General features: G+C 45.2%; 1 protein-coding gene across 1 annotated transcript in view; it reads right to left on the bottom strand.

Moving 5' to 3' along the window:
- The window catches only part of INPP4B (inositol polyphosphate-4-phosphatase type II B), an 853,440-nt gene that overhangs the window by 131,233 nt on the left and 697,697 nt on the right, over positions 1-24,510 (bottom strand). Inside the window, exons 16-17 of the mRNA XM_030192243.1 lie at positions 23,190-23,313; positions 14,843-14,960 (exon numbers count right to left, since the gene is read on the bottom strand). Of these exons, the coding sequence (XP_030048103.1) occupies positions 14,843-14,960; positions 23,190-23,313 (242 nt within the window). The remainder of the gene's footprint in view (positions 1-14,842; positions 14,961-23,189; positions 23,314-24,510) is intronic.

The following is a 24,510-nucleotide window of genomic DNA, read 5'->3' as shown; positions in this document are numbered from 1 at the left end:
GTGCATGCCCGGGGTGAACTACTTGCTTTTAAACTGGTCTGGAACCAGTTTAAAACGCAAGTTTGTGGGCTCGTTAGGTTTTTGTGCATCTGGGCCTGAATGCAAAGCAAGAGCTGGGCCTAGCTGTTCTCCCCTGACTTTTTCGCTGTCATTTGACTGAAGCACCCATCAGGTGTACCACCTGTGCATCGCTTTACGCTAGCAAGTAGTGTGTATTTGAATTCTGTGAAAGTGTTTTCCATCCTAACACTGCCTCCTTACCTTTCAGCAAGTGTTTGCTGCTCGTTAATTCCAATATTAAATACAACTGGACACACTGAAGCAACTTCCCTCCTTTAATCTCCTGTGGCAGCAACCTCAAACAACTTAGCTGGAAGCTTGACCTCGATGACGTAATGATCCCTGAAAGAAAAACAGGAATCGTAAGGGGTGGGAACATCCTATTCAACTAAATTCCTCACCAGCTGTGCATTAAACAGCAAAAGGATTTACATGCACTAATGCACCTGAAAAAAATCTTTAATGCACACATCCTCATTTAATGCATGTTAATCTGTGAATTAATACACAATCAATTTACATATGTTAAAAAGTTCAAATGCACGTTAAAGAATATACTATGTAAAATGAATGTGTGAAATGGACCAAAACAACCCAGAAGATCCAGGGGGGAAAAAAAAGCAACGAACTGCAAACATTTTTGGCCTGTGCACATCCCCCTACAGCAAACAGAGGAATCCAACTACTTCCTAGTGCAATGCCCTTTCATACGTACTTCAGTGACCTATTTACTAAGCTCTGCTATGTGTGAGAGTTAAACATGTAGGCAAGTATTTAGAGTTCCCATTTGTGATTTATACTTGTCAATTGTGGCACTTACTATATATTTATTTATTTGTTGCATTTGTATCCCACATTTTCCCACCTATTTGCAGGCTCAATGTGGCTTATATAGTACCATGATGGTGATCGCCCAATTCCGGTAAAGAGATACAGAGTGGTGACTGCGTTAAAGTTCGTGAGTAACAGAATAATTATGTAGTCTAGGAGGAAGAATTAAGTTTTTGTCCAATACTGGTATAGGTTTCGTTGTGTTGGCAGGGTTCAGGTGTTTAGGTTGGGATCATTATGGTATGCCTTTTTGAACAATTGGTTTTTAGTAATTTCCGAAAGATTATTAGGTCATGCATTGTTTTCATGACGTTTGGTAGTGCATTCCAAAGTTGTGCGCTTATGTAGGAGAAGCTGGATGCATATGGTGATTTATATTTTAGTCCTTTGCAGGTTGGGTAGTGAAGATTTAAGTATGTGCGTGCTGACTTTTTTGTGTTTCTGGTCAGTAAGTCTATAAGGTCTGCCATGTAGATCGGGGCCTCACCATGAATGATTTTGTGAACCAGGGTGCAGATTTTGAACGCAATTCGTTCTTTGATTGGGAGCCAATGTAGTCTTTCATGTAGGGATTTGGCACTTTCGTATCTTGTTTTTTTCCGAATATGAGTCTGGCTACGGTGTTTTGGGCAGTTTGGAGTTTCTTAATAATTTGTTCTTTACATCCGGCGTAGATTGCATTACAGTAGTCTAGGTGACTTAACACCATTGATTGTACCAGTCTGCGAAAACTCTCTCTCGGGAAGAAAGGTTTTACTCGCTTAAGTTTCCACATTGAGTGGAACATTTTCTTTGTTGTGATTTTCGCTTGGGTTTCTAACGTAAGGTTTTGGTCAATAGTGACTCCAAGAATTTTCAGGCTGTCTGATACAGGAAGAGTGTAATCTGGGGTGTTTATAATGGTAGGTTTGTTCGTATTATATTGTGATGAAAGGATGAGGCAGTGTGTCTTTTCTGCGTTGAGTTTTAGTTGGAATGCATCCGCCCATGAGTTCATGACTTGCAGGCTGAGTTCAATTCTGTTTATGATTTCTGTTAGGGTCGTGTTTAACGGGATGTATATTGTGGACATCGTTGGCGTTGATGTAGGGGTTGAGGCCATGGCTGGATAGGAATTTGGCTAATGGGGTCATCATTAGGTTGGCACAAATGATACTGCCAGGTATTCTACTGAACATATCAAACGTGACTTCATTGCTCTGGGTCAGAGGGTAAAGCACCTAGGTGCGCAGGCGGTGTTCTCATCAATCCTTCCTGTTGAAGGTAAAAACCAAATGAGGGAAGCTGTCATCCTGGAGCTAAATGTGTGGCCCTGTGGATGGTGCCAACACAAACGCTTCGGTTTCCTGGACCATGGGATGAATTTTCCAAGAGCTACTGAGTGATGATGGTGTCCATCTTTCAAGGAAGGACAAAGTATCTTCTGTACCAAACTGGCTAAAGTACTAAAGAGGGCTTTAAACTAATTTGCTGGGGGATGGGTGAGAAAAGCCCCAAAGTCATAAATAACCCTCAGGAAGGTAAGATATCAAATACCCTTATAGAAAAGAGGAAAAAAAAAGAGTCCCATCTGGGGAGCCTTGTATACCAATGCCCGTAGTATGGGAAACAAATTTCTAGATCTAGAGGCTGCAATGATAGAAGCTGGCTTGGATTTAGTGGTGGCCACAGAGATGTGGTTCATGGAGAGCCATGACTGGGATATAGTTATACTTGGCTATAATCTATTCAAGAAGGCCAGGGTAGGAAAAAAGGGTGGAGGATTGGCATTATACATGAAAAATAATATTAAAGTGACAGAACTGCAGGAGATATGGGGTAAGGAAAAAGCACTGTGGGTTAAACTGGTAACAGGGAAAGGACAATGTATTATGTTGGTTTAATATAGGTCATCTTCACAGTCGGAAGAAATGGACAGAGACCTAATTAAAGACATTCACAAAATAGCTAGAGAAGGGGAAGTATTATTACTAGACGATTTTAACATGCCGGGCGTCAATTAGGGCTTCCCTGCTGCACGGTCGTCTAGAAGCAATGAGATCTTGGATTCTCTACAGTTAAAATTATTTCAGCAGTGGGTAAAGGAACCTACGTGGGATGGAGCTATCCTAGACCTAGTGCTCACAAACAGGAATGTTTCTGATGTTACAGTGGGGAGATCATCTGGCATCTAGCGATCACCAAATGGTGTGGTTCAACGTTAAGACAAAGGAGGAGAGGGTTTATTCAAGATTGAGGGTCCTAGATTTCAAAGAATTGACTTTGCTGAGATGGGGGAATTTCTCAGGGAAGAGTTAGTTGGATGGAAACAGCTGTAGGAAGCAGAACAGCAGTGGGTGAAACTGAAAGGAGTTATCTTAAAGGTGACAAAAACCTTTATGTTAGAAAATGACATAAAAGTAAGAGGAAACGAAGGTCGCTTTGGTTCTCGAATGTAGTAGCAGAAAAAGGTAAGGGAAAGAAGGTTAGCCTTCATACATCACAAGACGACTCAGAAAGAGGAGGCTGAGCAAAGCTAAGGAAAAGCTAAGAGAAGTAGGAAAAGCTATCAGGAATGAGAAGAGGCGAATGGAAGAAAAGATAGCTGATACAGAGGGGCATAATTGAACGAAAACGTCTATCTCCATGGGCGTCTATCTCCGAGAACGGGTCCGTGAAGGGGCGGACCAAACCGTATTTTCGCAAAAAATAGACGTCCATGTTTATTCGACAATTTGTGAGCTGGGCGTTTTTGTTTTTCAGCGATAATGGAAAATGAAAGCGCCCGGCTCAAAAACGAATAATCCAAGGCATTTGTTCGTAGGAGGGGCCAGGATTCGTAGTGCACTGGTCCCCCTCACATGCCAGGACACCAACCGGGCACCCTAGGGGGCACTTTTACAAAAACAAAAAAAAAGGTAAAAGAGCTCCCAGTTGCATAGCACCCTTCCCTTGTGTGTTGAGCCCCCCAAAATCCCCCTCAAAACCCACTGCCCACAAGTCTACAACCATTACTATAGCCCTAAGGGGTGAAGGGGGGCACCTACATGTGGGTACAGTGGGTTTGGGGGGCGGTTTGGAGGGCTCCCATTTACCAGCACAAGTGTAACAGGTAGGGGGGGGGATGGGCCTGGGTCCACCTGCCTGAAGTCCACTGCACCACCCTAATAACTGCTCCAGTGACCTGCATACTGCTGCCAGGGAGGTGGGTATGACATTTGAGGGTGAACATAAAAAGTTGTGAAACGGCATATTTTTGTGGTGGGAGGGGGGTTGTGACCACTGGGGGAGTCAGGGGAGGTCATCCCCGACTCCCTCCAGTGGTCATCTGGTCATTTAGGGCACTTTTTGGGGCCCTATTCGTGGAAAAACAGGGTCTAGGAAAAGTGCCCTAAATTCTCACTAAAAACGCATATTTTTTTCCATTATCGGCGAAAGGCACCCATCTCTGATAGGCCGATAACCACGCCCCAGTTCCCGCCTTCACCACGCCTTCGACATGCCCCCATCAACTTTGTCCGCATTCCGCGACGGAGTGCAGTTGAAAACGTCCAAATTCGGCTTTCGATTATACCGCTTTATTCGTTTTTGTGAGATAAACGTCTATCCTCCCGATTTGGGTCACAATATAGGCGTTTTACTATTTCGATTATAAGCTGGACAGTAAAATTAGGAGACAAGACATTTTTTCGATATATAAACGACAGGAAGAAGTGCCATAATAGCATTGTGAGACTCCAAGCTGAGTGGGAAGTATATGCTTTCTTACATTGGCACTCAGCTGTGGCATGCATTACCACTTGATCTGAAAACTATTCATGTCTTAATTAACTTTCGAAAAACACTAAAAACTTATCTCTTTAACAAGACTTACCATAATAATCAATAATAAGAACTCCAATGCCTCACTACTTACTTGATAGTTTGACTGTTTTCTGATTTACTGAATTGATTATAATTATTATGTTACACTCATTTCTTTGTATGTAATCTAATTGTATATTTACTCTTGATTGGTGCCTGCCAAGATGTAATATTGTAAGCCACATTGAGTCTGCAAATAGGTGGTAAAATGTGGGATACAAATTAAATAAATAAATAAATAAATGTAGAAGCTGATAAGGATAAAGCTGAACTGCTTAACAATTATTTCTATTCTGTTTTAAAGGATGAAAGGCTGGGGGGTAGAACCTGTGAGAGGGCAGGTGATAGGAGAACAAGGGAACCACGGGAGCGAGGGTTGCTGAGAGCAGGGGAATGCCGACCGAGAAAGTTCTCAATACCAGTTCCTAGTATGCTGAAAAGCCAACTGAAGGGGGGAAGCGAGGAATGAACTACCAATCCTAGGAACCCTCTCTTCCCAGACGAGCTATGCAGAAAGTAGGGGAGGGTGTAGAGGATTGGAGATGATTTCTGATGAGGGTATTGAGGGCCAGCTGGGAAGGCTTGAGGAGGAGGAGGCTGGTGAGGAGGATAAATGGAGGTGACTGAGGGACAGGGGGAGGAGAGCATGGAATTGCTGCTCTGGCCCAGAAGGAGAAGGATACAGTGAGAGGTTTCCTGGCAGCTCCATTAACCCGGTGGTGGAAGACTGGAGGAGAGAAACTGAGGCAGTGGGGAGAGACTCTAGTTCAAATAGGACAGGTACACTGAAACTAGGAAGAAAAGCTGTTTTGTTTCCTTAATTGCTCTGTTGAACTGTGAGGCTGTGAGAGTATCCCCAGCACAGGAGAAGAGGAGGGGAATGAGAAGAGGCTGTATGAACTGCTCTAGGGCCTGAGAAGTGTTTGACTAAAAGACACAGAGTAAATGCTTTTGGTGGTGTTTGAACCAAAAGGAAAGAATGTGTTGGCAAAAATAAAGACTTTTTATTAACCACACTGGTTGTGAGCGGAGCATTTGTGAAAAGGAACAAGAGAGGACTTGGAGAAGCAGAGGCCTCTCTCCCGTTAGGCTGGATCAGAGAGACGTCCATTGAGGGGTAAGACCGGATAGTCGTGGTACTCGGAAGAAAGCCAAGCAGGGTCGGCCCTGGCTGGGTCCTGGAAGGGTGACCCGGTTACAAACCGCAGAAAACAAATACAAATGGGGATGGATATATGGAAGACCGGGACCAATTCTCAGAAGACTGTGTTCATGTGAAGATAGCTAAACTAAAAGTAGACAAAGCAATGGAGCCTGATGGGATACATCCAAGGATGCTCAAGGAACTTGGAAAGGTTTTGGCAGCTCCGATGTCTGACATCTTCAATGCTTCCTTAGAGTTTGGAGTGGTCCCGGAGGACTGGAGAAGGCCAGATGTGGGTCCTTATACACAAGAGCGGAAGTAAGGAGGAGGCTGGAAATTATAGACCTGTCAGTCTGACCTCAGTGGTGAGCAAACTTATGGAAACGCTTCTAAAGTGGAGGATTGTGAGGTTTCTCGACTGAATGGACTGCAGGACCCGAGGCAGCATGGATTCACTAGAGGCAGGTAGTGTCAGACGAATCTGATTGATTTCTTTGATCGACAGTGTCAAAAGCAGCGGAAAGATCAAGAAGAATGAGGATGGAATATTGACCTCTGGATTTAACCAGTAATAGGTCTTTGGAGACTTTAGTAAGCGCAGTTTCGGTTGATTGGAGAGGGCGAAAACCAGATTGTAGTGGTCAAGAATAGCATGTGAAGAGAGAAAATCAAGGCAGCGGCGGTGAACAGCACGCTCAAGTAATTTGGAGAGAAAAGGGAGGCGGGAGATGGGTCGGCAATTAGAGGGACAAATAGGGTCGAGTGAAGGCTTCTTAAGGAGAGGTGTGACCACAGCATGTTTAAAGGCAGCAGGGACAGTCGCAGTGGAAAGTGAGAGGTTGAGAATGTGACAGATAAAAGGAATAAGAGCAGGTGAGATGGCATTACGAAGGTGGGTGGGAATGGGATCAGAGGAACAGGTGGTACATTTTGAGGAAGAAAGGAGAAGTGTAGTTTCCTCTATAGTAACTTCAGGAAAGGAGGAAAAGGAATGAGGGGAAGGAGAGAGAGGGGAACGGTAACAATATTAGTGTAACTAATAATTATTCCTGAGACATAACTACCGGGGCTAACCTAAGATCACGTGCCAAAAGGTTCTGACTCACTTGGAACTTAGCTCTCAATCTCATCTCGACTATAGGAAGAATAACTGACCTCAACCTGTAGGCTGCCTGGAAAAGTCTTTTGACTCCCTCTGTGTGGCAGGTCTCTCCTTTCCCTCTTGGACTCCAAGCTGAAGTTTCCCAGCCAGCTCCTGAACAAGGCTGTGTAGATAGGTTGCCTGCTCCACTGTGTCTTCAGTCTGTGTTCATTGCGATGAAGCTAAAATGCACACAGCTCTTCTCTGGAAGTATCTTAGTCGAAGCTAAGATGCTACCTAGTACTGGTTCTTACTCAGTATTACACATATTCTTAGTTCAGTTCCTTTATGAGCACTGAGGGCTTTAGACCCTCAGTAATAAGTACATAAGTAATGCCATACTGGGAAAAGACCAAAGGCCCATCAAGCCCAGCATCCTGTCCCCGACAGCGGCCAATCCAGGTCAAGGGCACCTGGCAGCTTCCCAAACGTACAAACATTCTATACATGTTATTCCTGAAATTGTGGATTTTTCCAAGTCCATTTAGTAGCGGTCTATGGACTTGTCCTTTAGGAAACCGTCTAAACCCTTTTAAAACTCTGCTAAGCTAACCGCCTTCACCACATTCTACGGCAACGAATTCCAGAGTTTAATTACACGTTGGGTGAAGAAACATTTTCTCCGATTTGTTTTAAATTTACTACACTGTAGTTTCATCGCATGCCCCTAGTCCTAGTATTTTTGGAAAGCATGAACAGACGCTTCACATCCACCTGTTCCACTCCACTCATTATTTTATATACCTCTATCATGTCTCCCCTCAGCCGTCTCTTCTCCAAGCTGTATAGCCCTAGCCTCCTTAGTCTTTCTTCATAGGGAAGTCGTCCCCTTTCTTCATAGGGAAGTCGTCCCATCCCCGCTATCATTTTCGTTGCCCTTCGCTGCACCATTTCCAATTCCACTATATCTTTCTTGAGATGCGGCGACCAAAATTGGACACAATACTCAAGGTGCGGTCTACACAGTGGTGTAGGAAGGGGGGCGGTGGGGCGGTCTGCCCCGGGTGCACGCCGCTGGGGGGGGGGGGGGGGGGTCGGCTCCGCTGGTTCCCTGCTCGCTCTGCCCTGGAACAGGTTACTTCCTGTTCCGGGGCAGAGAGAGCAGGGAACCAGCGGAGCCGACGCAGCTCCCAGTAACATGCAGTCGGGGCGGATCGGCCCTACCGCCCGTCCCTTGCTGCTTTGCGATGTAAGTACGTGCTCCGGGGGGGGGGGGGGGGGTGTGCTCCAGAGCGGGGAGGGTGCGCCGTGCTGCACCCGGGGGGGGGGGGGGGGGGGGGGGGGTGCACAGCGGCGACCCACCCCAGGTGTCAGCTGCCCTCGCTACGGCACTGGGTCTACATATTGGCTAGTGAAATAACACACATCAGAGAAATTTGTCTGTCTCTCAGTCTAACTGCCTGTGTAGCTCTTCTAACTCCTTGAGTAGACTCCCTTCCTGTCAAGTCAGTGTCCCTCAAATACTGCAGATCGTATCACATGTGTAACAGTACTCTGATTGGATCAGCTGAGCAGACAAAGACTGCTAGCATGAAGTGTGCACTTAGAAAGTGGATGGTAAAGATTTTGGTCCTCTAGGATCACCGAGCTAACCAGATGGTAATTGTCATTAGCTTGGCACAGGAATACCTGTGCAGATGATATAATGAGGCCCCTGGCCTTGGTGATGGTCCTCTTTATCACAGCTGGTACCGCTGGTGCCTCAAGAGATGAGCAGCCAAAATTATCACATGCCAGTGTCGGTGTACATCACACTCCTGCAGTTTCACACCTCTCGCCTTGACTACTGCAACCTACTCCTCACTGGCCTCCCACTTAACCATCTATCCCCCCTTCAATCCATTCAGAACTCTGCTGCACGTCTTATCTTCCACCTGGACCGATATACTCATATCACCCCTCTCCTCAAGTCACTTCACTGGCTTCCGATCAGGTACCGCATACAGTTCAAGCTTCTCCTGCTAACCTACAAATGCACTCAATCTGCAGCCCCTAATTACTTCTCTACCCTTATCTCCCCGTACGCTCCTACCCGAAACCTCCGCTCACAGGACAAATCCCTCCTCTCTGTACCCTTCTCCACCACCGCCAATTCTAGGCTCCGCCCTTTCTGCCTCGCCTCTCCTTATGCTTGGAATAAACTTCCTGAGCCCATATACCAAGCCCCCTCCCTGCCCATCTTCAAATCCTTGCTCAAAGCCCACCTCTTCAATGTCGCCTTCGGCACCTAACCACTATACCCCTATTCAGGAAATCTAGACTGCCCCAATTTGATTGACTGCACATTTTGTCCATTAGATTGTAAGCTCCTTTGAGCAGGGACTGTCCTTCTTTGTTAAACTGTATAGTGCTGCGTAACCCTAGCAGCGCTTTAGAAGTGTTAAGTAGTAGTAGTAGTAGAGAAACACAGATGCTTCTTGGAATGTCAATGTCCAGTGCTGCAGGAAGTCTTGTAAAAGCCATGATAGTATTGTCCTAAAAAGACAGTTCCTGGCCTAGTCAGAGTTTGGTTCATAGGCCTCACTTAGACCATGCAGGCCTTATGCATACAAACAGGTACATAAGTACATAAGTAATGCCATACTGGGAAAAGACCAAGGGTCCATCGAGCCCAGCATCTTGTCCACGACAGCGGCCAATCCAGGCCAAGGGCACCTGGCAAGCTTCCCAAACGTACAAACATTCTATACATGTTATTCCTGGGATTTTGGATTTTTCCAAGTCCGTTTAGTAGCGGTTTATGGACTTGTCCTTTAGGAAACCGTCCAACCCCTTTTTAAACTCTGCTAAGCTAACCGCCTTCACCACATTTTCCGGCAACGAATTCCAGAGTTTAATTACACGTTGGGTGAAGAAAAATTTTCTCTGATTTGTTTTAAATTTACTACACTGTAGTTTAATCGCATGCCCCCTAGTCCTAGTATTTTTGGAAAGCGTGAACAGACGCTTCACATCCACCTGTTCCACTCCACTCATTATTTTATATACCTCTATCATGTCTCCCCTCAGCCGTCTCTTCTCCAAGCTGAATAGCCCTAGCCTCCTTAGTCTTTCTTCATAGGGAAGTACGTGCAGTATATTCCACTACAGGTGGTTTGTGTGTCTGGATTTGATTGGTAGATTTGGGTGGAATTAATTCAGTTTTGAGACAATTTATACAATATATTTAGGGCCTTTAATTGTCATCTCACATTGCTTTTGATGCAAACTGTTTTGGCAGTCCTACTCTGGACTAACTTCAGCCTGCTCGCGTCCTTTCTGTGTGAGGGCCTTCAGAACTGGACACAAAGTCCCACCAACAACCTATACAGAGGAATTATCACCTCACTGAAAATGACTGTGTTCCAGCCCTAGCAAAACAAATTAATTATATGAGTGTTTTTTAATCCTGTTCTTCCTGTTGGACAACTTCATTGCATTAATAAAACCCAGCTGTCTATGTTGCTTTAAGCAGTCTCTTATCAGTATAAGAGTTCTTTCTGCTGGTAACTGTTTAGTGTACAGTATAAAAATATACTTGATCTAAATTACAATGTTTATTTATTTTCTGTGAGATATCACTTGAAGAACAAATATAAAAGTTTTCAAGCTCATAAGAATGTGGCCAGAAATCACTGCTGTCTTCTAGGAGTTCCAGAAAGTTTTACACAACCCAAGACATTTCTGAGTTCTCTAATGCCTAGTGTTAATCTTCTATAAGAACAGAAGAACATTCTAGAAACACAACGACTGGCTATTTTTTCCCCCTACGTTCCTGCATCTTTGAAAGTCCTTACTTTATTTTTTTTGTAGAAATTTAACAGCTATAAAAAAGATTTCACCCAAGCCTCTCTCAATCTTTTATGACACTAGTTGATCACAGCATGGAAATCAGATCCTCCAGGAACTCGTCCTTTTTGCCACCGAAATGATCCTGGCTCTGTGATCCATTGTGCATCCGCTGCTTTGAAGGCTGAGTCTTTTTCAAAACCAAAGCTTCCCACTGTTGACGTCAATGGTAACGCCAGGCCACAAATAAGTTATTTCTTCATTACTCAAGTCTCCATGTGGGAGCCATTTACAAGAAGATGTGTTTCTTCTGTCCGCGTCAATGGCCTCAATTTTTCTTAATTACTTTGGATGGTTTGCCCACCACACTGTGACCATCCTGGCTATTCATTTTAATACTTTCCTTGGAAACTCCCGCACTGAAAGTGCATTGTCAGGAATAATTAAGAAGAATGGGGATGTGCATTAACCCTCCCCCCCCCCCAGCCCAGTGGAAGAAACGCTTTTTTTTTTCCCTGGAAACTGTAGCTCTTTGTACTGAATTTAATTTGCAATCATCTAAGACACACAGCCCTATTAAGACAAAAAAAACAAAAACCCTGCAATACTGAAAACATCCAAAGCCTTAGATTAGACAATAATGAAAAAATATTAGGCCTTCATATGCCACAGATCTCTTGTAATTTACTTTGCAGCTGAAGAATTTCAGTACATTATAGTGTGGCTAATCTACCTTCCCAGCCCTATTTAACATCCTTTACACTGATCCAGGGGCGTAGCCAGACAGCAGATTTTGGGTGGGCCTAGGCAAGAAGTGGGTGGGCACCAAGTGTTCTCCACCCCCACCAAAAAAATATCTCAGCTGGTGGAAAAATGCTTCTCTCCACCTTGGCAATCTGCAGCAGGCAGGCGCGGAAAACTGAGAATGTGCAGGTGCCAGTATCATGGAGAGTAGCATTTCTGTTACCATCAGGGGGAAGTCTTCAGCTGGCAAAGATTGGGATCCCCACCAGCTACTGCTAAATGTGTATTACTGTTGGGTGGGCCTGAGCCCTATGTGGGTGGGCCCTGGCCCACCCCAGCCCACCTGTGGCTACGCCACTGCACTGATCTCTTGTTCGCTTCCTGGCCTTTTTCACGTCAGCCATTGGGAAGACAAACACTGTACAGTAGAAGACCATAACTTAGCTATCTGGGAAGGCAGCAGTCATAGGCTATTGCCCTAGGTATATGCATTTCATAACATGCATTTTGATCATTAGCATGGCTCAAAAAATATAGGGCGGACTAAAGTAATTGAATTCATGTTAACCTACAAATTAACATGTGCTATTTATTTAGGTCCCTGTTTACTAAGCCAAACTGGTTAGTAGTTTATTTGTGTGTAATAGCACTGTATAACAATGGCGTAGCCAAGGGTGGGCTTGGGTGGGCCCAGGCCCACCCACTTTGGGCTCAGGCCCACCCAGTAGCAGCACACTTATGATGTGGCTGGCAGGGATTCCCAAGCCCCACCAGCTGAAAACTCCCAACATCAGTCCCTCCTGCATACCTTGCAAATAGCAGATCTTAGCATCAGTTTGAGGCAAGTGATGCCAGCTGCCGTTTGGAAGAGTGCTGTTTGCTCGAGGAGGAGAAGGAGGAAGTCTTTAGCTGGCAGGGTTTGGGGATCCCTACTAGCTCAAGTATTTAATATTTGCGGTTTGTAGACAGGGAGGGGTGGAGAGAGGAGCAACCGGAGGGGGCCGGGGGGAGGTAAATTCCATGCCCACCCACCTTGGGCTCAGGCCCAGCAAAATTAGCCATCTGGCTACACCCCTGCTATATAAGTATGCTGAGGGGTGAGTGTGCGTGGAGGTGTGCTACTCTGGGGTGTGTGAGTACGGGTGTCAGTGGGGGTGTGCTATTCTGGGGTGTGTGATTGGGGTTGTTTTGCTGAGGGGTGTGTGAGAACAGGTGAGTGGGATGTTTTGCTGAGTACTGTACTAGAATGGGTGTGTGTGTGTGTGTGTGTGTGTGTGTGTGTGTGTGTGTGAGTGGGGGTGTGTGAGAATGGCTGAGTGTGTCTGGGGTTATTTTGCTGAGGGGTGTGTGAGAAAGAGTGACATTGAGTTTAATACACCCTTAAATCAGACAATGTGGAGACTGGATCCCTACCTAGCACTTCACTTTTCTTTTCCGATCAATTTGTTTAGGTTGATTTTCTCGATTAGTTGTTTCTTTCAATCTAGCCAGTGCCTGCTGTTTGGCTTTCAACGTTTTCCTGTCAAAACACAGCCTTCTTTTCAAGGGCATATTGAAATTTGTTTCCCGCCCTTTATTTGAGAAGCACTCCCCTGGCGGGGTAGTGAATTCACGCACACACACACACACACACGCGCTTCTCAGCCTAACCCCAATACTTTCTCCCTACCCTGTTCCCACCAGTCTCTGAACCTCCCTTGTACTGAAATTGTTATGGAAGAGGGTATTAGAGAATGAGAAAGGGACAACTACATTGCTGATGTCCGTGTTTCTCCCCACTAGTCTCTGAGCCCTCACCCTGTCCCAAGCAGCCTCTGTCACAGTCTCTCAACCCCTCAGCAGGGTTGCCATATAAAAAAAAAAATTCTCACACAAAACCGCTCAAAAACCGCACACACCCCACCCCCGACGTCATCAACCCCGCCCCTTCCGTCATCACCCCCACCCCCGCCGTCATCAACCCTGCCCCTTCCGTCATCACCCCGCCCCGCCGTCATCAGCCCCGCCCCCACAGTCATCGCCCCGTCCAATACGTCAACAAACCCCGCCCAAAACGTCACAAACTCCGCCTCTGTCACCATTAGCCTCACCCCTGCCGGCCGAAAAACCGCCCCAAAACCCGCACAGAAAAAAACAAAACGAGCCCAAAAAACCGCAACCCGCCGCGGGCAAAAGTTACCCGCGGCGGGTTGCGGAAAACTGCCCATCTGGCAACCCTGCCCCTCAGTTTGTCGCTTAGTAGTCTGTCTCATCTCATGGACTTGGGAGGGGGTACTGAATCCATGCACACACACACGCTCCCCAGTCTGCACTAATACTTTCTCATTACCCTGTTCCCACCAATCTTTGAACCCCCCCTTGTACTGAAATTATTAGGGAAGAGGGTATTAGAGAATGAGCGAGGGACAACTGCACAGCAGCTGTCCGTGTTTCTCCCCACCAGTCTCCCTCACCCTGTCCCAAGCAGTTTGTCGCTTAGCAACAGCAAGAAAGAACTTTCCGACCTGCGGCCTACTCATTTAATGGATGGAGATATTGCTCCCCCTCCTCTGAGTGCCCCCGTGAACCAAATTGCTTCAAACTACACAATAACCTAGGCAATGGCGGGTAGAGTCTGCATGCCGAGTTTAGTAGCCGTAGCTCTTCGGGGGCCGGAGTTCAAACACGGACAAACAAACAAACCACAAGTGTCTGCTTTATAGATATAGATTTGCAGGTAAGGGGATAAAATTCAGCCTGAGATGGTAAGTGGTTTCCAGCCATGGGCTGACCTAACCCCAGACATTCAATGCCAGGGTACATGCAGCTTCCAGTACTGAATATCCGGGTACATCTGCTGGGCACTGACCAATATTCAGACTAATGCCCAGTTAACTCAGCGCATAGAGTTAGGACAGCATCTTACCCAGAAGTTAACTGGGCACTGGACAATATTCAGACCAATGCCCGGTTAACACAGCTGCTTTGATGTCCTAACTTTATGTACCTACTTAGCCGGTTAGTGGACTGAATCTTGCCGTTAACCGACTAAGTTGCAGCTCCATGCTATCTCCGCCCCCAGCCCGCCCCTAACCAAGCTAGTTAGGGGATAGCCGGTTAGCAGTGATATTCAGCAGCACTACCCGGTTAAGTGCTTCAGCTGACTAGTTCAATAAGGTGTAAATGGGCAGGAGCCTGGTTAAACCCCACTGAAAACTGACCCCTAAGTTTTTAAAGGCATACTAAAGAATCAAATGGGTGCTAGCAAATTTGCATGCCTGATCCACATGCACAACCCGTACCTCTGCCTTTGAGACATACACAGCACTTACCGCCTTCCACTAACCACCGGTAGGAAGTCATCAGACTGGGCTTCCACTATTTTAAACATTACATGTTGTAGATCTGAAATACCAAGAGCCATGTCCTCCAGCATTCCAACTTCCTCACCTGCAGAGGAGAAACTGCAATTAGAACGTGCCGGCTGATAAGCATGCGTACAGCCAGACGCTAGGAAAACATGAAACTAGTGGGAAAGAGAGGAGGGGAAGTAGAGCCCCAAATTCACAAACAATCCACTACAGTACCACGATGAAAGTGTAGAGTATGTTATGCAGATCAGTAACATGGAGGGGCATTTTCGAAAGAAACGTCCAAGTTGCGATTTGGATGTCTTTGTAAAATGTCCAAATCCGGGGGCAGGGAAAACTGTATTTTCGAAACAAGATGGACGTCCATCTTTCGTTTCGAAAATACCGTCAGAGACGTCCAAATCCAAGGACATCCTTAAATTTGGACGTCTTTGACTTTCGGCGATTTTCGAAACCAAAGACATCCAAGTCAAAAATGTCCAAATGCAAGCCATTTGGACGTGGGAGGGGCCAGCATTTCTACTGCACTTGTCTCCCTGACATGCCAAAACACCAACTGGGCACCCTAGGGGGCACTGCAGTGGACTTCATAAAATGCTCCCAGGAACATTGCTCCCTTACCTTGTGTGCTGAGCCCCCCAAAACCCCACTACCCATAACTGTACACCACTACCATAGCCCTTACGGGTGAAGGGGGCACCTATATGTGGGTACAGTGGGCTTGTTTCCTCTACAAATGTAGCAGGTGGGGGGTATGGTCATGGGTTCGCCTGTCTGAAGTGCACTGCAGTACCCACTAAAACTGCTCCTGGGACCTTCACGTGCTGTCATGGACCCGAGTATGACATCTAAGGCTGGCACAAAATATTTTTAAAGATGTTTTTTGAGGGTGGGAGGGGGTTAGTGACAACTGGGGGAGTAATGGGAGGTCATCCCCAATTCCCTCCGGTGGTCATCTGGTCATTTTGGGCACCTTCTTGTGCCTTATTTGTAAAAAAAAAACACGTCCGGGTGAGAACGTCCAAGTGTTCGTCAGAGACGTCCTTGCTTTTTTCGATTATGGATCAAAGACGTCCAAGTGTTAGGCACGCCCAAGTCCCACCTTCCCTAATCCTCTGAACTTTGGCCATCCTTGTGACGGACTGCAGTTGAAGACGTCCAAAATCGGGTTTCGATTATACCGATTTGGACGTCTCTGGGGGATGGACATCCATGTTCCGATTTATGTCGAAAGATGGACGTCCTTCTCTTTTGAAAATGAGCCTGATAAGCTCCTACTATAGAGGTCCTTTACAAAGCAGCGGCGTGGGTAGCATGCGCCAAATCGGCTCTACCGCTGGGCTAGCGCGGGCGCCTGGCCGTAATTCCAAAGTTGGCATGCGCTGGTTCCCACGGTAGAAAATTATTTTCTACTGCAGTGGCGTTCCTGGCCGTAATCGGCAGCGCGGTCACAACGGTGCACACGGCATGAATACCGTGTGAGTAGCATGTGAGCCCTTACCGCTAGGTTGATGGCTTGCGGTAAGTTCTCAGGCAGCAAATAGCCGAAGGCTACTTTTAATCGTAGCACACAGCCATTTACTGCCCCCACTGAAAAAAGCCTTTTTTCACCCAGCTGCGGTAAAAAATGGCCCGGCGAAAGCCAAAAACACACGCCCACACTCCCGCAGGCCACTTTTTACCGCGGCTTAGAAAAAGGACCCCTTAATGCCTTTTGGATTATACATTTTAGACAAAAATGTACATGGGTGTGAAGAATGTTTATTTTAAGTTGTTCTCATGTGATACTACATTTTGCTTCACATCCCTCGATCCTCCAGTTCCACTATCAAAAACCTATTAATTAGAAGAAAATAAATCTTAAATTTCTGGGGAGCACAGGATGGCACAGGTAGACTGGGACAGGTATGCAGAGTCCCTTCACATCTGAAAAACATCAAACATGATCTTTTGTTGAGTTCCCTGACTGGGCATCTCAGCGGAGAGGCCAGATATTAAACAGCTTTTGAGATTAGATTTTCCTCAAGAGCACTTGAAAACAAGATAACGCATACAGACAGGAGCATATGAGGAAATCTCCCTGTGCTGTATGCCAAACTTATCATGCTATAACTCATAAGCCTCTTTGTTAACTGTTGCGGGCCCATACAGTTAAATGCAAGAACGTTAACACAGATCACTTACCCCTGAATTCTAGGTATGGCGCTCAAAATTGTGTGTGCAAATTTAATAGAGTAACGAGCCAGATAGCACCAATAATTGGGTACTAACATTCCATTACTGGCATTAATTGGCAACAATTTGGATTTGTACCTCCATCTTGCTAAACGCTATTCTATAAAGATGTGTGTGCAAATCTTTTAACGTCAAACTGAGAGGGGGAATGGTCATGGGAGGAACATGGGCATGTTAGGGGGCGTTCACTAAAGAGGTGTGCAGTATTATAGAATTCAGGAGACGAAGAGTTATTGCATGGTAAGTTTGGCATACAGCACAGGGAGATTTCCTCATATGCTCCTGTCTGTATGCGTTATCCTGTTTTCAAGTGCTCTTGAGGAAAATCTAATCTCAAAAGCTGTTTAATATCTGGCCTCTCCGCTGAGATGCCCAGTCAAGGAACTCAACAAAAGATCATGTTTGATGTTTTTCAGATGTGAAGGGACTCTGCAGACCTGTCCCAGTCTACCTGTGCCATCCTGTGCTCCCCAGAAATTTAAGATTTATTTTCTTCTAATTAATAGGTTTTTGATAGTGGAACTGGAGGATCGAGGGATGTGGAGCAAAATGTAGTATTTATTTATTTAACACATTTATACCCCACATTTTCCCACTAGTTGCAGGCTCAATGTGGCTTACACAATAACATGGGTAGGCTACAATTCAGCATAATATCATTAAACAATGTCATAGTAAAAAATTAATCATAAACCTATCACCTAAGACAACAAAGATAAAAAAAGATGACGGGAAAACATAAGGGTCCATAAATTTTGCTGAACAGATAAGAAAGAATCTAAATAACGTCTGGATGGCACTCCTTCTTGAACAGGGTGATCTTCAATATTTTCCTGAAGTTTAGATGATTCCGAGTTCATTTTAAGAGTTTAGGCAGTGCATCACACGAGAACAACTTAAAATAAACATTCTTCACACCCATTTTTCACATTTTGCTGTCTAAAATGTATAATCCAAAAGGCATTAAGGGGTCCTTTTTCTAAGCCGCGGTAAAAAGTGGCTGCGGGAGTGTGGGCGTGTGTTTTTGGCTTTCGCCGGGCCATTTTTTACCGCAGCTGGGGAAAAAAAAGGCTTTTTTCGGTGGGGGCAGTAAACGGCTGTGCGCTACGATTAAAAGTAGCCTTTGGCTTTCTTGTACTGAAATCTGGGCTTAACACATTCTTAATGCACTAGCTCCAACTAATTCAGAACGCTTCAGCGCGACTGATAGAAGGCTGCAAGTGACGTGAGCACATCACACCCTTCCTGCAAAAACTGCACTGGTTACCAGTACCTTACAGGGCTAAATTTAAAATTAAGGGGGTCTTTTACTAAGGCATGCTCACGTTTTTAGTGCACGCTAAAATTGGGCGCATGCTAAATGTTAGAGAAGCCCGAAGGAATGCCTTGGCGTCTCTAACGTTTAGCGCGCGCTAGCAACATGAGCGCGCCTTAGTAAAAAGGGGTCTAAGTTTGATTTTCAAGGCCCTCAGACAAGATGGGCCAGAGTACTTAAAGAATAAGTTAGCGCTTTACACACTTTTGAGACCTCTAAGATCCTCTCAAGGAGCATCACTATCTGTACCCTTATCAAAAGAAATTGTAGGATGGGATACCCACCAGTGAGCCTTCTCAGGAGTAGCCCTCCACGCTCTGGATTTTACTCCCAGAGGGGGCTACGTAGAACTTGAGACTACCTCTACTTCAGGAAGCAGATAAAAGCCTGGCTCTTCTCCCAAGCCTTTAATACATAAGGTGGCTGACTCTACACTCATTCTGCACCTGAACTCGCTTGCTACACCCACTGTAATTTATTTATTTGTTGCATTTGTACCCCACATTTTCCCACCTATTTGCAGGTTCAATGTGGCTTCCATAGTACCGTCAAAGGCGCTTGCCCAGTCGGTTGATCGAATGAGGTATATGTAGAGGATCGGAAGGGATGAAGATTGCATGATGTCCAGTACGATCATTAGTAATGCTATGTTCCTGGGTGAAGAGGTTTACGTTGGGTCGTTGGGGTAGGCCTTTTTGAAGAGGTTGGTTTTTAGTGATTTCCTGAAGTTCAGGTGGTCGTGGATTGTTTTCACCGCTTTTGGGAGGCCATTCCATAGTTGTGCGCTTATGTAGGAGAAGCCGGATGCGTGAGTTGTTTTATATTTCAGTCCTTTGCAATTTGGGTAGTAAAGGTTAGGTATGATCTTGATGATCCGACTCTGTTTCCTACTGGTAGATCTATAAGGTCTATCATGTATCCTGGGACTACGCCATATATAATTTTGTGGACTAGAGTGCAGATTTTGAAGATGATCCGTTCTTTGATTGGGAGCCAATGCAGCTTTTCTCGAATTTATTTATTTATTTGTTACATTACATTTGTATCCCACATATTTGTAGGCTCAATGTGACTTACATAGTACTGGAGGGCGTTTGCTGGCTCCGGTGAGAACAAATACAAAGTGATGCTGTGGTAGGATAAAGTTCATGTGGCGCAGTCACAATTAGGGAATGGTGCAACGGAAGAGTTGAGTTATGTCCATTACGTACTTTAGTTTTGTTGTGTCGCAGAGACCAGGCATTTAGGTTGGATCGGCAGGGTATGCCTTTTTGAATAGGTTAGTTTTTAGTGATTTCCGGAATTTTAGGTGGCCGTGCGTCGTTTTCAAGGCTTTTTGGTAATGCGTTCCACAGTTGTGTGCTTATGTAGGAAAAGCTGGATGCGTAAGTTGATTTGTATTTGAGGCCTTTGCAGCTTGGGTGGTGCAGGGTTAGATATCTTGTTTAATTGTACAGAGAAGTTGCCTTGAGTATAGCCACCCATTTAATTATGCCAACTGACTCTATATCACGCATCTTGTCCCCATCTATATGTCTGCACTTGGCACCTCAGCTGCCTGGTAAGCTGTATTGTAGAAAAACACTAGTATGATATCTCTGTTATTTGAATGTTCTAAGGTGTGCTTATTAGATATTTAATTAGTATTATGCTGAAATCATATTATATCTCTGTTATTTGAATTTAAGTGTTAAAAGGCTGTATTTTTGATCCTGTTTCACGGTAGTCCTATTATTAGGTTTCAATTTGCTGTTTTCAAGTTTACCTCATTCAATGTATTTATGTTTGTATTTGGTCATTTTACTATTGTTATGCAGTTAACAAACTTGTAAGTTTTATGTTAAACTGTACCTACTGTACACCGCCTTGGGTGAATCTCTTCATAAAGGTGGTTAATGAATCCCAATAAATACATTTAATAAACAGGGGGGTCCTTTTATTAAGGTGCGCTGAAAAATGGCGCGGGTTTTGGGGGTGCACCGATCCATTTTTCAACGCGCCTGTAAAAAAGGCGTTTTTAAAAATTTTTTGTCGAAAATAGATGTGCGGCAAAATCAAAATCGTCGCGCATCCATTTTGGGTCTGCGACCTTACCTCCAGCCATTGACCTAGCGGTAAAGTCTCACGCGGTAACCGGGTGATAATGACCTACGCGCGTCTGAAAATAAAAACTATTTTTCCGCCGCGCGTATCGGATGCGCACCAAAAATGAAATTACCGCAAGAGCCACGCGGTAACCGGGCGGTAACTCCATTCTGGCATGCATTGGGTGCGTGTAGACGTTTACACAGCTTAGTAAAAGGGCCCCAGGGACATTCTCGCATGCAAAGTCAAGATTTAACGTAGCACAAATTAAGGCTTTTTTAAACATATGTTTTTTTGTCAGGTCATGTGCAGATGTTCGCATTAGCGCACGTAACCTATAAAAAGTTAATGTGGGAGTACTTACCGTCTCCTATTTAGGAGGCACTAAACACTTTATTCTACAAAGTTTATGCTCTTAAATTTATGCTCCTAAATTACGAGCGTAATCTATGTTCCTACATACATTTAGGAGCATAAATTTAGAATAAGGCCCTAAGTGCTCTCATGTTAACTCGTCGTTAGCCAGCTGGCATTCAGTAATCTGAATATACTAGCTGGTTGACGCTTTTATGTCCATTCTCCACCTATGATATGTCTCCGCCCAGAAAAAGGGACAATACTGCAAAACACACATTAAGGGGGGGGGGGGGGGGGGGTTCTATATATGGCGCTTAAAAAAATCTGCACAGAAAATTTTTTCGCCTAAGCATGGTGCCTAGATTTAGGCATGGAATATAGAATACGCTTACTTGACATCCGTAAAACTACGTGTGTCCATTTACACCAACAAAAACATGGCGTATTCTATAAAGTTCATCTACATTTATTTTTGTTTTTTTCAGTGATGGTTTATTTAGGCATGATATATAGAATCTATCCCTAACTGCTTAATGCATTTTAATATAAGGGCCCTTAAATTCATTTTAAGAATCCACTATCTATATTACATTTACACTATTTCTTTTTTAATTTTTCTTCCCCTCCCCCCCCATTAGAGCATGAACGGGGCTTGACATGAACAGAGTGAAGTTTATTGCAATACTAGTAAAAGAGGCCTGCTTCTAACAGAAAAGAAACGGGCGCTAGCAAGGTTCCAGGGCCCCCTCCTCCCTCCTGTTCCCCCCTCACCCCACCTTCTCTTCTCCCCCTCATCCCCTCCTCCTCACCCCCTCCTCATCACCCTTCTCCCTCCCTCCGCCCCCTCCCCTCCCCCCTCTTCTCCCTCCCTCCTCTCCCCTCCCCCCTCTCCCCTCCTCGCTTCCTCCTCCCCCCACCCTCTCTCGTCTCAGGACCCCCCACTCCCTCCCTCTCGTCAGGACCCCTCTCATCTCAGGATCCCCTCCCCCCTCTCTCTCATCTCAGGACCCCCCCCCCCTCTATCCGCGCCCCCCCTCTCCTCCGATTTCCAGCGCCCAGCTCCTCCCTCCCTCTGTGTCTGTGGCCTGCGAGTGCAAGGAGGACGTGTGCTGTTTAAAAAGTTTTACCTCCTGCTCGGCCGCCAACACTGAAATGCAGCAAGTACAGACGCCGCTTCAGACAGGCTGTGGTTTCAGCTGTTCCTCTGGTCCCGCCCTCATTTCCTGTTTGAGGAAAGATAGGACTACAGGAACAGCTGAAACCACTGCCTGTCTGAAGCGGCGTCTGTACTTGCTGCACTTCAGTGTTGGCGGCCGAGCAGGAGGTAAAACTTTTTAAACAGCACACGTCCTCCTTGCACTCGCAGGCCACAGACACAGAGGGAGGGAGGCGCTGGCCGGTGGAAATGGGAGGAGAGGGAGGGCGCGGACATCGAAGGAGGGGGGGGGGCGTGGAGCTCGAACGGCAGTGGGGCCGTCGCGGCCCATGGAACTCCGACGACGGGAGTGGAGGGAGAGAGAGTGACGTCAGGAGATGGTTACGAACGCAGTGAGAGGCATTGGAACGTTACAGGAGCAAATTATTATATTAGATTTGCTTTGTCTTTTAACCTATATTTTGAGACCTATTTGTGTTTTCTTTATGGAAATTCTGAATTAAAAACATATATATGTAATTGCGCTATGGTGCATTTTTTAACAGCACCAGTAGCCTTGTGTTTCTGCTTTAGGAAGTACATTTAGGCAGTGAAAGCATTTTTTTTTTTTTTTTACTTCCAGTGAGATGACTACAAAGCAAAGCTTGGATGGGCTCCAGAGGAGAGATTCTCAGATGGAAGTGCAGCAGCTTTTTCAGGGACACAGCATGAGACAAACACTATTGGCCAATGAAAGACCCAGGAGATGCAAGCACAAATACAGAATAGGAGGCTGCAAAGATTGACAGTGGAGAGTTGCGAAGCTAGTGCATGGAAAAACAGAGAAGGTATTTATAGATAGCAAGTCTGAAATCACTGTTGTGAACTTTGTTTAGCACACAGATCCCCTTCGGTCTCATGTTGAGCCTTAAAACTGCTCTCCAGCACCTCAAACAGATGACCCACCACTTTATATCCCACATGGAAATCAGTGAGATTCCCAGTGCAAAATGAATCAACATCTGGTGGATCAACATCTGCAGATTATCACTGGAAAGTCTGTCACTTTGTTGCAGCCTCTATAAAGCTACAATGTGTAAATTCAAGCCAGCAAAAATGATACATGACCTAAGGATGAAACTGTTACATTACTGTGTGCCCAATGAGAGACTAATACTTACTATATGTACTAAGAAGACCTTCGTACTGAACTAACATCCCCACAGTGTGGAGCTGCTGCAGGAAACCTTGATCGTGTAAACTTGAATGCAGCTTGATAATAAACCCACAGACTAATCCAGCCACCTAAAACATTAGGGGGAAAAACATACACACACATATTTTGATTGACTAATGCATTTTCAGAGATGTAACACAGCCTGCTCTTAACAATATGAGAATACTATTCAAGGTACAAAATCTCAGTAGCCAACTTTGTTGTAATGTACACACATCTTGTAGTTAATTTTCTAAAGGAAATAAATCAGGCAAGAGTCCTCTACGATACAAAGTAGCTGTTTGCATTTCCAAATGCTGTTTCTATAGGTGTTGCTTTTAACTCCTAACCCTTATTCACTTGTTCAGAACCCTTATTTTATCATCCTCACTTTAATATTCCCTTATCTCTTGTTTGTCCTGTTTGTCTGTCCTAAGTAGATTGTAAGCTCTGTCGAGCTTGTTCAAGTGTACAGCACTGCGTACGTCTAGAAGCACTATAGAAATGATAAGTAGTAGTAGTAGTAGGTGTCTGATTAGGGGTAAAACAGTAAGTGGTCAGACTGACTAGCCAAAATGCATCGTGCTCCCAGTGTGATGAGCGCTGATGTTCAGTACTGGATGGCCGAAGTTGTCCAGGTTAGAGAATGACACGGGGAACCGCACTGACCGCGGGGATGGGGCTGTGACGGGGACAGATCCCACGGAGATGGGGTGGGGATAGGGATAGAGCCCACGAGGATGGGGACAAACTTTGTCCCTGTGTCATTTTCTACTCTGAAGCCTGTTAATGAACTGTGACATGCTGGCCACAACCAGCAAACTTTATATGGGGGATCCTGTACATCCTGCTACCAGCAAATCTTCTCAGAAGACATCTTCTATTGCAGGAAGGACTGTGGAAGACAGGAGAGCTAGACTGAATCCTGAGATCGTTGATGACTTCTTATTCACCCACAGATTTGAAAAATCATAACAGTGCTTCATAAGGCATATTTCTCCCCTCTAGGGCATACAGAACAGGTTGTATCGTGTACCCCTGGACATTTTAATAGGGTGGATTAGGATTCCTTGAGGTGGTAGAAATCATCTATTGTTGGGGTTGGAAGGGTAGAGGGTAGTGGTGAGGAGGGTTATTATAGCTGCTCACTGTTATTAATGTTTTCTATTTGTAATTTATACACAACAGTTCCACAGCATACTGTTCCTTTTTATACTTTAATAAAAGGATTTAAATATAAAATCATAATTGTTTGAGGCTTCTGAAGATGAGGACAGAGCCCATGT

The sequence above is a fragment of the Microcaecilia unicolor genome, chromosome 2, assembly GCF_901765095.1.
Source record: "Microcaecilia unicolor chromosome 2, aMicUni1.1, whole genome shotgun sequence".
Classification (NCBI taxonomy): domain Eukaryota; kingdom Metazoa; phylum Chordata; class Amphibia; order Gymnophiona; family Siphonopidae; genus Microcaecilia; species Microcaecilia unicolor.
Note: the sequence above shows the minus strand (reverse complement) of the source record. Positions and strands in the feature narration are given on the sequence as shown.